At 48.4% G+C, this 14,622-nt stretch overlaps 1 protein-coding gene across 4 annotated transcripts in view; it reads left to right on the plus strand.

Moving 5' to 3' along the window:
- arfgef3 (ARFGEF family member 3) overlaps positions 1 to 14,622 on the plus strand; it is an 89,829-nt gene that overhangs the window by 50,573 nt on the left and 24,634 nt on the right. For all 4 annotated transcript variants that reach the window (XM_078405436.1, XM_078405437.1, XM_078405439.1 and 1 more), the window contains 7 exons: positions 615 to 926; positions 2,620 to 2,753; positions 4,721 to 4,866; positions 5,486 to 5,665; positions 9,667 to 9,808; positions 11,675 to 11,797; positions 13,771 to 13,868. In XM_078405436.1, the coding sequence (XP_078261562.1) occupies positions 615 to 926; positions 2,620 to 2,753; positions 4,721 to 4,866; positions 5,486 to 5,665; positions 9,667 to 9,808; positions 11,675 to 11,797; positions 13,771 to 13,868 (1,135 nt within the window). The remainder of the gene's footprint in view (positions 1 to 614; positions 927 to 2,619; positions 2,754 to 4,720; positions 4,867 to 5,485; positions 5,666 to 9,666; positions 9,809 to 11,674; positions 11,798 to 13,770; positions 13,869 to 14,622) is intronic.

Genomic DNA, 14,622 nt, shown 5'->3' on the forward strand with positions numbered 1-14,622 from the left:
TTGTACAATTGTACATAACATTCCAACTTCTATACTCAATACCCTGAATGATGAAGGCCAATGTATCAAAGGCTTTCTGTTCTCTTCGTAGATGCTGCCCTGCCTGCTGATTTTCTGCAGTAGTTTTTTGTTCCAGATTTCAGCATCTGCCCAGTCTTGTGTCTCTAAATACCTCCTTTGAATGATGTAATACATATTTGCAAAAACACAACAGTAGTGGTATTGAGTAAAATAGAAAATAGTATGAATTTGGGTGGCACGGTGACCCAATGGTAGAGTTGCCACCCTACAGCGGCAGAGACCCAGGTTTGATCCTAACTATGGGTGTTGTTTGTACGGAGTTTGCACGTTCTCCCTGTGACCACATGAGTTATCGTTGGGTGCTCTGATTTCCTCCCACACTAAAGATGTACAGGTCTGTAGGTTAATCAGCTTCGGTAAGTTGTAAAATTGTCCCCAGTGTATGTAGGTTAGTGTACAGGGTGATCGGGTGGTTGGGTGCGGACTGGGTGGGCCAAAGGACCTGTTTCTGCACCGTATCTCAAAAGAAGCAACGTAAAGGTGTGATCGAGTGAGGCAGGGCAGGCTGTAATGGGTCCTCTCTATCTCCTCAGGGTGTGTGAGTACGTCAGTACGTTGGAGCACAGTCACTTCAGCGATGGAGGGTCCCAACCGCCTATTACCATCACACAAAGTCAACAGGCCTGTGGCTCTGTCTCGTCATCAGACACGGCTCACCACTCGAACAGGGACCAGAGTCCTGAGCTGGACACTAACATCGGCAACCCTGTCATTCAGTCGCTCACCATCCAGGAGCTGATCAAGGAGAACTACAAGGGGAAGGCATATGACTGCCGAGGAGGAGGAGTGCTGATGGGCAGCAATGCAGCCAGGGCCGTCTGCACACTCTCCACAATGGCCGACAAGTAAGCGAGCAGCCAAAGTCTGTGGGAAGGAACTGCAGATGCTGGTTTAAACCGAAGATAGACACAAAAAGCTGGAGTAGCTCAGTGGGACAGGCAGCATCTCTGGAGAGAAGGAATGGGTCTCGACCCGAAACGTCACCCATTCCTTCTCTTCAGAGATGCTGCCTGTCCCATTGAGTTACTCCAGCTTTTTGTGTCTATCTTCAAGCAACCAAAGTGTGTTGGCTTCATCAATCAGGCAGAGATAGTTCATTGCCCTCTCTGCCATACAAGGAAGTGCAGCAGGATATGGAAGGCCATTTGGGTCAGGAATGACTTGCTTCCCCTCAGGTTCACTGAGGTCATTGAGATCAGTGTGGGAACCACAGATACTTCCACTAATGGGGCAGGAGGTGCCCTCATGGGATGGGTGGGCACTTAGTGTGGTGGCATGGGGGGCACTTAGTGTGGGGCTACTTCCACCACTTGCGTACAGCCTTTATCTACCCTTGATGCATGGCCTTGAGCTTCTCAGTGCCATCCAAATACTCCAAGGGGACAATGCTTGGGAATTATCAGGAATCAATGGGGAATTCTAAAATGTTACTAAATTCAGGTAAGACAGAAATATATCATGGTCATCAATAAACCCAAAGGGGGAGGTTCAGGTTATACCTAGAAAATAATTAGAGCATAGCTCCTGCAAGGAGACAAAAAGCACCAGTAATGAAAGAAAGGAAGCTTGGTGAACATATGAAAGTAAATTACATTGAAGAAAATGTCAACCAGATTAGACGAAATACAGTACCTCCTGTGAAGTAGATTACTAGCATGCTCCTGTTGGGCCAAATGGCCTGTTTATGTACAGTAAATGCATTGTAATGTGTGTAACATTGAAAGGAAAGATGTTAAAAAGTAGTTCTGGAATATCAAGTATAATTAAGCATTTGTTGGATGGGTAATCCTGGTATGCTTTTATTATTTATTCGACAAAGGCTTTCGCCTTTTGCTGTGGACTAAAATTTACGTCACGAGTGCTTCACAGTGTTTAGGAAGGAGACGTTTGGATATTTTCAATTGGAGAGTTTGTAAGTGCATCTCAATGATGGTGAGAGAGAGCTGGAGAAGGAAATTAATGGAGCCCAGTTTGTTGGAAGCTGTGATGCCACTGGTTCGGCAAAGGGGAGTGGGTAATGTATATGGGCAAGGCTTACAAGGGATAGAGTGGGATGCAAAGCCTTGGTGTACAGTCAATCTAGATGGGAGTCGACTGGACATGATGGGTTTTGGTTGGATCAGCTTATGCTGTGGTAGCCCAGTTTGGTACTACTTCCAGGTCGGAATGATTTACTTCCTGTGTGCCTTGTTCTAGGTCAGGAGCTACATCTGTGCAGCGTAGCACATCATTTGCATTTTCCCGGGTAGGGCCAGATCCGGGGAGAATACTAGTCTGGGGCTCGGGTTGGCTGGGGTCGGGTTCTGGAGGGATAGGTCTAATGGGATTGCCACATTAGGAGCCAGAGAATAAAAGTATAATGCCATTATATATCGGTGAAATCAAAGTTGTAGAGAATTAACGATGAAGTCAAAATGAAGAAGGGTTTAATAACAATCTGATTAGGGGAGGTGTTAATTCACCTGAGTGGAACCAGTAAGAATGTATTCTTACATATTCTTCTCTGTTAATGGTTCCCTGTACTCTCTCCGTCCACAGATTATTTGAAGACGCTGCCGTGAAACTGAATCTAAACGCTCTGGTAGGATTCCTTAATCAGTTGCGGAAAGCATCACAGGCCCAGCTCTTTGACTCCGCCACAGAGACTGTGGACTACTCACTAGCTATGCCAGGTAAATCCTGCCAGCTCTTCCAGCTGACCAGTGCTCCTTGTCTTGAGGCATCTCTGGAGTTGGCTTTAATCCCAAGTGAATGGCAGCGGGATGGTATGGATGGTATCTTCCATCATGAAAGTAGTCCTTCCAAACGGCATGGAATTACTAATCTGAAAAAGGCTTCCAGCTTGGTGCCTACCATCTTGGTTGCCACTTGAGGGTGGTGACTAAACATGATAATCAGTCCCTGTCAATGAGTCTTCAACACCATCAGAGTGGTGAACCTCACAAACGATGGTCCAACCTTCTTGTCCTTTCACCTATCCTTAAATTATTTATTAACCAATGTATTGAATTTACATTAGATTGAATCAAAACTTGAGGGATTCCAAAACGAGAGGGCATGGGCTTAAGGTGAGAGATTTAAGAGGGACCTCAGGGGCAACCTTTTCACTCCAGGCATAGTCTGTATCTGGGATGAGCAGCCAGAGGAAGCTATAGAATTAGATACAATTGCAATTTTCAAAGACATTTGGACATATGTCACATACAGTGGAATTCTCTGCCACAGAAGGTAGTTGAGGCCAGTTCATTGACTATATTTAAGAGGGAGTTAGATGTGGCCCTTATGGCTAAAGGGATCAGGGGGTATGGAGAGAAGGCAGGTACAGGTTACTGAGCTGGATGATCAGCCATGATCATATTGAATGGCGATGCAGGCTCGAAGGGCCGAATGGCCTACTCCTGCACCTATTTTCTATGTTTCTATGTTTCTATATATGTGAATAGGAATGGTTTAGAGGAATATGGCCAAATGCAGGCAAGCGGGACTAACTCTGAATGCCAATTTGATTGGCATGGACAAGGTCGGCCAAAGAGCCTGTTTCCATGTGGTTTAGCCCTATGACTATGACTCAAAAGTGACAGCTCTTACCATTTCCCCAGGCCAATTGACATACTTGGTAAGATTTCACATCAATCCATATCATTCTTGCAGTAGCACAGAGGAAGGCCATTTTGCCATTCTAGATTCCAGGGGAACATTCCCAGCAGTCCCATTTTGCTTTTCCTTATTTCCCTGATCCATTGCAATCTATTTTCCCTCACATTTCCCATCAACTCTCCTTGGAATCTCTTTGTTATAACCTACACCGCTATAATTTGCGGTGGTCAATTAACTTATCGTGCATCTTTGGGAAACCAGAGCACCCGGGGGAAACCCATGTGGTCACAAGGAGAACATGCAAACTCTGCACAAGCAGTACTGGAGGCCATGACTGAACCTGGGTCTCCGGAGCTGTGTGGCAGTAGCACTACCTGCTTCATTATTCCCACCCAAAATGCTCCACATTTCGTCTCCTCAGACTATTTTATTAACTGTTTCCTTGGCAGTGTCAATGATAGCCAAGGACAAAGTGACTTGGCAGGAACTCCTGTTTTATCCTCATCTGAGAACCCCCTCAGTTCACCAGGTCAGAGGTCAACCAGCAGGAACTGGTTCTTGTCAGCCTTAAGTCAATAGAGTCTGCCTCTCTTTTGCAGGAGGTTCAGCTGTGGCTCAGTGGGCTCCTGCCCTTCAACAAAGCTACATCAGACATGTGTTGACAACCAAATATCACTGTTTAAAGAGAGATATCAGGGTGCCTGAGAGACCTTCTGGCGAGGAGGTTGTGGGTTTGGTCCCAGCAGGGGTACAAGCTCCCATGGCATTATCCACCGAAGGCCTCTCTGGCGCCCTGATATCTCACAACAGATAATTGGTTGTCAACACATGTCTGATATAGCTTACTGTGCACAATTGGGTGCTGCGTTTTCTACCTCACAGTTGTGATTAAACTTTAGGGAAGATTTTATTGTGTGAAATGACTGTGAATGGTGCTACGTGGTTGCAGGACGCACACATGAGTGGTGGCGATCCCCTGGTGGTGTTACAGTAAGCACAGGGTCCTATCTGTGCCACTGGTTAATGGGCATTTGATCCCCAGGAGAGGCCAGGTCCACCCTTGAGCGACGCAGTGCACTGCACCTCTTCCGACTCGGTGACGTGATGCTGCGGATCGTGCGAAGCCGGTCGCGGCCCCTCTTGCATCTCATGAAGACCTGGAGTGTGGTCGGCCCTCATTTGGCAGAGGTAAGTATTGAGGTTCTTTCATTGGATTGAAGCTTCACAAGCAAGGTAGGCTGTCACAGTGCACGGTGATCAATACTGCACTTCTGGCATTACTCAGCCGGTCAGGCAGCATCTGAGAACAGAGGACGAACCAAGGTAATGTTGCAGGTTAATGGCATTTCACCACGTGGACATTTAGGGAGGTGGGTGGGATGCTGCCAAAATGGGGTGTGTGATCCTGAGTTATAGCGAGCTTATTGAGTGTAACTGAGTCAGGGTAAGCAAGCAGGGAATATTGGTATTGGTTTATTATTATCGCATGCACCGAGGTACCGTGGCAAACATTGTTTTTGTGCTATCCAATCAAATCATAATATATACATGAGTATAATCGGGCCTTACACAAGTACAACAGGTAGTGCAAAGAGAAGAATAGCAGAGTGCAGAATAGCTTCAATGTGGTTGGTCCAGGACTGATAGTGGCCCGTCACACTATCAACTTATGGCGTGCGACTCAAGCCCTTTGATGCTTCTGAAATGCTCATCAATCGTGGCCTCGAGTGGTGCAACTTTAAAGTGCTGATATTTAATGTATAATTATAAATCAACGTGCTTCTTCCTTGTCTATTCTTTTTCTCAGGCTGCCTGCCATAAGGAGCGCCACGTGTCCCAGAAGGCCGTCTCCTTCATCCATGACATCCTGACGGAAGTTCTCACGGACTGGAATGAATTACCCCATTTCCATTTCAACGAGGCTCTGTTCCGGCCGTTTGAGCACATCATGCAGTTGGAGCTGTGCGACGAAGATGTGCAGGACCAGGTAAGATCAACTGTAAAAGTGGCTTCACATTCCCTTTCCTTCCGCCACTTGCTGTGATCTGGCTGAGCAGCTGCAGTTCTCTCCTACACCTCCCACAGCTGCAGCCAGGTCCTCCAGGAGAAGGTTGCCCAGGAAGGTCTCCGAAAGGAATAAAACAGCTTGACTGTGGTCATGAATTCCTGCACTTTGGAGAAATCCTGCAATGCAGTCAAATCCAGGTGCCCCTTCGGCCTGCTCCAGTGGACTGAGGAAAAGTAGATGAACTCTCCTCAACTATGGACTTTGGATGACCTCCCTGACTGAGGATTGAGTATCAAACAGTGAGATGTTGTCGAGATCGGCGGCAACAACCAGGAGGGTTCTAAGACCAGGAAGCTGAGTTGGGACCTTCACCTCCATGAGCAAAGCAGTTCAGGCAAACGCGAGGATACAGGAGCTCACAGATCTCTGAGAGGACAAAGAGTGTAGCTTTAGTGTTGGCTCTTTAAATAGCACTGTTTTAGGGAATATAATTAGTAAGAGAGGGTTGTTCTGTGAGTAAATGTTTACTTCAGACCAATGGGATTGAAAGTCACGCTGGAGATTACATTGATGTGTTGTGCAGCTAGGATGTCGTTTGGGCATGTTTTACATCGGAAAATGTTTATATACCAATGAAAATCCCACCAAAGAGTCAGGGGTCCTTTTCTTTTGACAGTTGTCAGGAGATGCGGAAACAGAAAAGCTAAGTCTATTTTCACCTGTACAAATGTTTCCTTTTGATTTTTGTGCAAATATATTTCTCAGCCTTTGCCTCCTCCAGACCCTCTGCTTCCTTCCTCCCCACTGACTCCTCACTGCTCTCTCAATCTTTTGCAAGTTCTTGCAGCTGCCAGCTCTTGGCCTCACAGCTGCGCCCTCGGCAGCCAACCCTTAACATCACATTCTCTTGGAACATTCTCTTCCAGCTGTAGTAATTCTCCTCAGCAATATTCAGGACAAAACAATTGAATTTGTATGAAGGACATTAAGGGACAATTTAAATAACTATTCATAAAAGAAGTAAAAACACAAATCTATATACTATTAAAACTCACTTCTTGTGTATATTTTTTTGGGGGGTTTGACCTGGTATGCGCGTAACAACGGTTTCTCTGATTTCGTCAAAACGGTGAACCGTAGCGCCACGATTTTTGCACCACCTTAATCACCACGCGGTTATCTGCTGGAAAATTATTTTTTATTTAATTCGGTCGCATGTTTTTTAAGTTACAGAGGTTTTAAAGCGCTCCCCCCCCCCCCCTAATTTATAGGGGGCGCTGTGGTGCGGATTTATTGAAGGTCTTCAGCTTGTGATGTCACAATGCCCCTGTGAGATGAGCTCGAGCTGACCCCCGTCCCCCCCCCTTCAGCGTGTGATGTCACAATGGACAAGCAGCTGCTATTGGGTGTCTACTCTTTACAAATTTACATCTTTTTATTTTAAACCTTTTTTTTCAAGGTCTTCAGCTTGTGACGTCACAATGCTTGTGTGAAGCAGCTGATTGTTTTTTAAAGTTGTGTTTTTTATTGCAAGTCACTTAACATACACAGATCAGCATGGGGCCCCTATGCTCGTGGGCCACCGGGGCAAGTGTTTCGAAAAAAGAAAGGGGTGGTCCCCCTTCCCCCCTCAACCCCTTCCTCCCCACTCCTTCCCACCTCCATCCCCACTCCCTCCCCCCCTCCTCCCCAACTAACTCCCCATCCCTCCCCACCTCCCTCACCCCTCGGGGACGGGCCCAACGGGGAAAGAGGGGTATTGGGAAAAGGGGAGGTCCCCCTCCCTCCCCCCTCCCCCTTCCCCCTCCCTCCCCCATACCCCCTCCCTCCCCTCCCCCCTCCCCTCCCCCTCTCTCCCCCTCCCCTCCCCTCCCCCCTCCACACCTCCACACCTCCCTCCTCCCTTCCCTCCCCCCCACTCCCCTCCCGGTTACAATGGAAACCCTACGAGGACGGGCCCAACGGGGAAAGAGCGGTACTGGGAAAAGGGGAAGTCCCCCTCCCTCCCCCTTCCCCCCTCCCCCTTCCCCTCCCCCTCCCTCCCCCCCTACCCTGCTCCCTCCCCTCTCCCCCCCTTCCCCTCCCCCTCCCCCCCTTCCCCTCCCCCTCCCCCTCCCCTCCTCCCTCCAGATCAGCATGGGGCCTCTATGCTCGTGGGCCACCGGAGCAAGTGTTGCGAAACAGCACTTGGAGTGTGTCTGGGGGAGAGAGAGAATGGGGGGGGTCTGAGAATGGGGACTGGGGAGGGGGACAACAGGGGTCGTTGCGGAGGTGGCTTGGTGGTGGGGGAAAGAGGGGTACTGGGAAAAGGGTAGGTCCCCCTTCACCCCTCAACCCCTTCCTCCCCCCTCCTTCCCACCTCCATCCCCACTCCCTCCCCCCCTCCTCCCCCTCCCTCCCCAACTCCCTCCCCACCTCCCTCAACCCTCCCCACCTAACTCCCCCCCTCCCTCCTTCCCTCCATTCCTCCCTCCCTCCCCCAATCCCTCCCCCCTCCCTCCACACTTCCATCCCTCTCCCCCTCCCCCCTCCTTCCACCCTCCCTCCCCCCTCCCTCCTTCCCTCCATCCCTCCCTCCCCCAATCCCTCCCTCCTCCCTCCCCCTTCCACCCTCCCTCCCTCCCCCTCCCCCCCTCTACCCTCCTCCCTCCCCTCTCCCTCCCCCCTCCCCCCCTTCACTCCCCCCTCCCCTCCCCCCCTCCCTCCCCCCCTCCCCCTCCCCTCCTCCCTCCACACCTCCCTCCTCCCTCCCTCCCCCTTCCCTCCCTCCCCTCCTCCCGGTTAAAATGGAAACCCTACGAGGACGGGCCCAACGGGGAAAGAGGGTACTGGGAAAAGGGGAGGTCCCCCTCCCTCACCCTTCCCCCCTCCCCCCTCCCTACCCCCCTCCCTCCCTCCCACCCCTTCCCCCCTCCCTCCCCCTCCCCTCCTCCCTCCACACCTCCCTCCTCCCTCCCTCCCCCTTCCCTCCTCCCTCCCTCCCCCTTCCCTCCCTCCCCTCCCCTCCCTCCCCTCCCTCCCCTCCCCTCCTCCCGGTTACAATGGAAACCCTACGAGGACGGGCCCAACGGGGAAAGAGGGGTACTGGGAAAAGGGGAGGTCCCCCTCCCTCCCCCCTTCCCTCCCCCCTTCCCTCCCCCCTTCCCTCCCCCCTTCCCTCCCCCCTTCCCTCCCCCCTTCCCCCCTCCCCTCCCCCCTTCCCCCCCCTCCCCTCTCCCTCCCCCTCCCCTCCCCTACCCCTCCCTCCCCCCACCCCCCTCCCTCCCCCCCTTCCCCCCTCCCCTCCCCCCCTCCCCCCCCTCCCCTCCCCCCCTTCCCCCCTCCCCTCCCCCCCATCCCTCCCCTCCTCCCTCCCTCCCCCTTCCCTACCCCCCACTCCCCTCCCGGTTACAATGGATCCCTACAAGGACGGGCCCAACGGGCACACTTGTGCTAGTAAACCATAAAATTTTGAAAAACTTTAGCAGGTCATGCAGCACACGTTGAAAGGGAAACAGTTAATGTTTCAGGTCAAAGATCCATCATCCAGTAAGCATCAGTCTTCAATCTGAAACATTATCTGTTTCTCTTACCCCAGATATTGCCTTCCAGTTGAGTTATTACAGTATTTTTTTTAAATTTCAGACATCCAATTATAAGAAATGTTAATAAATTAAGGAGATTGTTTCCTCTGCTGAACAAGAGAGTATAATTTTAAAATTAGGAGTGGGAGTCTTTCATACACACAATGGAAATTTGAAATTCCTCCATGCCCCAAAAGAAAAACTGAGCTTCGGGGATCAACTTAAAGATTGTGTAAGGATGATTGATACATTTATCTTAGAGAAAGGGAGTGAGTTTCATGAAACCCAAGTGGGAGTAGATGGAGTGAAGGTGTGCACCAACAGGTGAGGGAGGTGGTGTGGAGGTGCTATGAGGGCGGTCGGGAAGAGTTTGCCATGAGTCAGTGTGACGAGGGCATGCTGCTTTGTGCTGTTCAGGTGATCACGTCGATCGGAGAGTTGGTGGAGGTCTGTTCCCCACAGATCCAGTCAGGCTGGCGGCCGCTCTTCAGTGCGTTGAAGACAGTGCACAGCAACAAGTCGGACGTGAAGGAGTATCTGATTGGTGATTACTCCATGGGTGAGTGAAGTCAAATCCAGTCAAGTCGGGTTTATTGTCATGTGCACATGTACGGTGAGGTACAGGTATAACCTTGCTTGCAGCAGCATCACATGCATATAGACTCAATCAACACAAAAAAACTTAAATTATCCTTAAATTAGAGATAGATTACACATATATTCTTTAAAATCCTCCATCCAGAACAATTAAAGCAGAACACAATGTGCTGAAGTAACTCAGCAGTTCACGCAGCATCTGTGGAGAGAAATAAATTATTTTCCCGACCCAAAACGTCACCTATCCATTCCTTCCCCAGATGCCGCCTGACCCACTGAGTTACTTGAGCACTTTATTTTGCTAAAGATTCGAGCATCTGCAGTTCCCTGTGCCTCCAGTCAAAGCATAATAGCGTTGCATTGGAAAGCATTTTGAGAGTTGCACATCAGGCTTTCAATTATAACATTGTCACAACCTTCCTCATGATAAATCTTTTTGATCTGACAGTATTAGTCTCACTCTGTGAAGTGATCATTTCTGGCATTATCTCTCATTAATTTATTAATTTTAAGGCTGCTTTTATAGGACATATGGCTATGAAAAGACCCTCATTTTTATGTCACCTTTTACACTGTCAGGACCTCCCAAAATATTTAGCAGCCAATGAAATAGATTTGTGAAGTCCTGCAGTTACATTGAAATGTTCCGTGATGTATTCCACCCCATTGGTAAGCTCTCTGTCATAACATTGACTCTAATCATACAATCCTGTAACTACAGGGGCCACAGTGACTCCAACCCATGATAACATTTTAGAAAAAAGTAACAGTAACAGCATTAATGATTTCTTCTGCAGCACCCCTTTGATGGCATTTGGAAAACCCAAATACTGTAAAAGACCATAAGACATAGGAGTAGAAAAAGGGCTTTCAGCCCACTGAGTCTATAGACAATAGACAATAGGTGCAGGAGTAGGCCATTCGGCCCACATTTATCCACAGTCTACTCCACAAGTAGACCAGTGTGACTGGTCTATTTTTCCCTCTCAATCCCATTCTGCATTCTCCTGGTAATAGACAATAGACAATAGACAATAGGTGCAGGAGTAGGCCATTCGGCCCTACGAGCCAGCACCACCATTCAATGTGATCATGGCTGATCATTCTCAATCAGTACCCCGTTCCTGCCATCTCCCCATACCCCCTGACTCCGCTATCCTTAAGAGCTCTATCGAGGTCTCTCTGGAATGCATTCAGAGAATTGGCCTCCACTGCCTTCTGAGGCAGAGAATTCCACAGATTTACAACTGTTTGATGCCCTTCTTAATCGACAACCTATCAATCTCCGCTTTTAAAATACCCAAATGTCCTGGCCTCCACAGCTGTCTGCGGCAATGAATTCCACAGATTCACGACTCTCTGGCTAAAGAAATTCCTCATCACCATTTAAAAAGTTTGGTCCTTTTATGCTGAGGCTGTGCCCTTTGGTTTTCGACTCTCCCATTACTGGAAACATCCTTTCCATGTGCACTCTATCTTATGAAAGCCTTTCATTATCTGGTAGGTTTTAATGGGACCCCCCCCCCCCCCCCCCCTATCCTTCTAAACTCCAGCGAGTGCAGGCCACTAGTTCCTGTGACTCGGGTTCAATCCTAACCTCCAGTGTAAATTGCCCCTAGTATGTAGGAGAGTGGTAGAGTCCAAGGAAGGCTGATGGCAAGGTGGGGAGAATATATTGAGGCTCGAGTAGGATTGGTGTGAATGGAAGTTTGATGGCTAGTGTGGACTCAGCCTATTTTCACGGTGCATGACCTGGGCTGTTGGGGGTTGGTTGATTGATGGTTACCCATGGCTAACTAATGTTGGCTCTTACTTTGTCTCTTGACAGGGAAGTCCCAGGCTCCAGTCTTCGACGTTTTTGAAGCATTCCTCAATACAGATAACATTCAAGTCTTTGCTAATGCTGCCACCGACTACATAATGTGCCTTATGAAGTTTGTTAAGGGTTTAGGTAAAGCTTATTTAATATGAGATTAAAATCTTGTTACCGTTAAATTCCTCGGAGAAAACCCCGTACCTTAATTGGGTTAAGGTGCAGAGCTTCGTCACCAGGCTCGGCCATTGCTCTGTTGGTTCGTGCCACATTGAGGTGTCAGAGCCTTTGGGTGCTATACTTGGCCTCAGATCCTTTCAGCGAAGAACGGCTGGAGGTGCTTTATCCTGACTATCTCAGTGAGGATCACAATATCCATTTCACATTCGTAGTTTAGTGTCGGGTATGGTCTCCATCTTCTGTGTGTTGTAGCAGAAGGCAGCCAGCGATTCACTGCATTAAATACCTCCTGGAGAGAGGAGTAGTATGTTATCTGAAAAGGAATGATAGGAAACTGCTAAACTGTTCATTCGTCGGACCATAGGAATGGGAGGAAGCCATTCAGCTGGTAGAGAGGTTAATGAGGACAGTTAGAGAATATGTAAAAGCTGTCAAATTCAGAACCGTGGAAATGCCCAGCAGGTTTATGAATCAATCTATATATTTTTTTAAATCTGGAATGGGTGGGATGAAATGAATTATAAATGACCTAGACGTAAATGTAGGTGGGTTGGTGAGTAAGTTTACTGACAACAACAAAATTGGAGGAGTTGCAGACAGTGAGGAATGCTGTCAGAACATACAGTGCTAGATAGACTAGCTGCAAAAATGGGAGGAGAAATGGCAGATGGAGATTAACCCAAGCAAGTGTGAGATAATGCACTTTAGGAGGTTGAATGTAAGGAGGGAGTATACAATTATTGGCAAGACCCTTAATAGCATTGCTGTGCAGAGGGAGCCCAGGTTCATAGCTCACTGAAGGTGGCAGCACAAGTAGATAGGATGGTAAAGAAGGCATACGGTATGTTTGCCTTCATTGAATATAAGAGTCGCGGTGGCGCAGCGGTAGAGTTGCTGCCTTACAGCGAATGCAGCGCCGGAGACCTGGGTTCGATCCTGACTATGGGTGCTGTCTGTACGGAGTTTGTACGTTCTCCCCGTGATCTTCGGTTTCCTCCCAAACTCCAAAGACGTACAGGTTTGTAGGTTAATTGGCTTGGTAAATATAAAAATTGTCCCTAGTGTGTGTTGGATAGTGTTAAAATGCGGGGATTGCTGGTCGGCGCGGACCCAGTAGGCCAAAAGGCCTGTTTCCATGCTGTATCTCTCTCTAAACTAAGAGTCAGGAAGTCATGATGCAGCTCTCTAAGACTGGTTAGGCTGCATTTGGACTATTGCATGCAATTCTGGCATTATAACAGGAAAGATGTGGAAGCTTTGGGGAGGGTGCAGAGGAAGTTTACCAGAATGCCGCCTGGATCAGAGGGTTTCAGCTCCAGAGAGAGGTTGGATAGACGGATAGTTTTCTCTGGAACGATGGAGGTTGAGGGGAGACTTGATAGAAGTATACAAAATTATGAGAGACATAGATAGGGTAGACCCAGAACAATTTTCTCAGGGTGGAAATGTCCACCACTCTAGGGCATAGCTATAAGGTGAGTGGGGGAAAGTTTAATGGAGATGTGCAGGGCCAGTTTTTTACAGAGAGTGGTGGGGGCCTGCAACATATTGCCAGGGGTGGTGGTGAAGGCAGATACGATAGTGTTGTTTAAGAGCCTTTTGAATAGGCACATAGATGTGCAGGAAATAGAGGGATATGGATCATGCACAGGGAGATGAGATCAGTTTAACTTGGCATGATGTTTGGTACAAACATTGTGGGCCAAAGGGCCTGTTCCTGTGTAGTTCGATGTTCTAATTGCCTCTTTCCCTGCCATCAATATCTGTGATGTCAAGAGGATGACCCAAACCTGCCAGTCTCACTGTGTGAGCAAGTTACAGCCTGTGGGAGAAGGGGATGTATGGACAAAGAATCTGTGGAATCAACTCAGCAGTGACTTGCTTTTAGAAAAGTTGTGAACTAAAGTTAATTTTTTATCTTTTGTTTGAAGGCGGTGATGATTGTAAAGAGATCGGCTTCACAGGCCCGGGATCCACTTCCTCTGATTTGTGCCTTCCCGCCCTGGATTACCTCAGGAAGTGTTCACAGGTAAAAGGCATTCCTGGGTATTCCACATGGAAATTCCTACACATCATGTTTCTTGCTGAACTCTTCATTGAAATAACTACCCTGAAATGCTCTGCCTGCTTTGTAAGGGGTATTTCTTGCAATGAGAAGGCCAGGCATGCAACGAGCAGGAAGAGGGATGGGGTCAAGGAGTTTCCGAGCTAGTTCTCACACTTAGGAGCCAATGAATGACCAGAAAATAAACCTTCAAATGGCTCATCCTCACATGGACTGCAGTCTTCCCCCTCATTCCCAATGCCAAGCCTTCCCCTCTCTTCCCTTCAGACTTTTCCCATAACCTTTGACACCCATCCTAATCAAGAACCTATCAATCTCTCCCTTCAAAATACCCAATGTCTTGGCCTCCACACGTCGTAGGTAATGAATTCCACAGAATTTATCCTCGTAATAATGTTACTTGCAAGATAAATTAAAAGCCGTGTGGTATTAGTCAGAACAAAATAGGATCAAGGGACCAATTTTGTTCCATCATTCAAGGGTTTTCAATACCGACTCCATTTACTTGCCTTCATTCCCTTTCCTACATCTAGATGACATGGCTTCGGTTTAATGCTCCATCCGAACGTCGGCATAGCCAGCAGCTCGCATTCCCTCGAGTAGAGGTTCGTGCTTGTATCTCTGGACTGGGACTTTGTAACCTTGAACTCTGAACTAGTGATTTAAACTCCATCTTAAACGGCTGGGAAATTTAGTTAACGCCATTCTGGAACTCTGT

Source organism: Rhinoraja longicauda, chromosome 9, assembly GCF_053455715.1.
Source record: "Rhinoraja longicauda isolate Sanriku21f chromosome 9, sRhiLon1.1, whole genome shotgun sequence".
In the NCBI taxonomy this organism is placed as follows: Eukaryota; Metazoa; Chordata; class Chondrichthyes; order Rajiformes; family Arhynchobatidae; genus Rhinoraja; species Rhinoraja longicauda.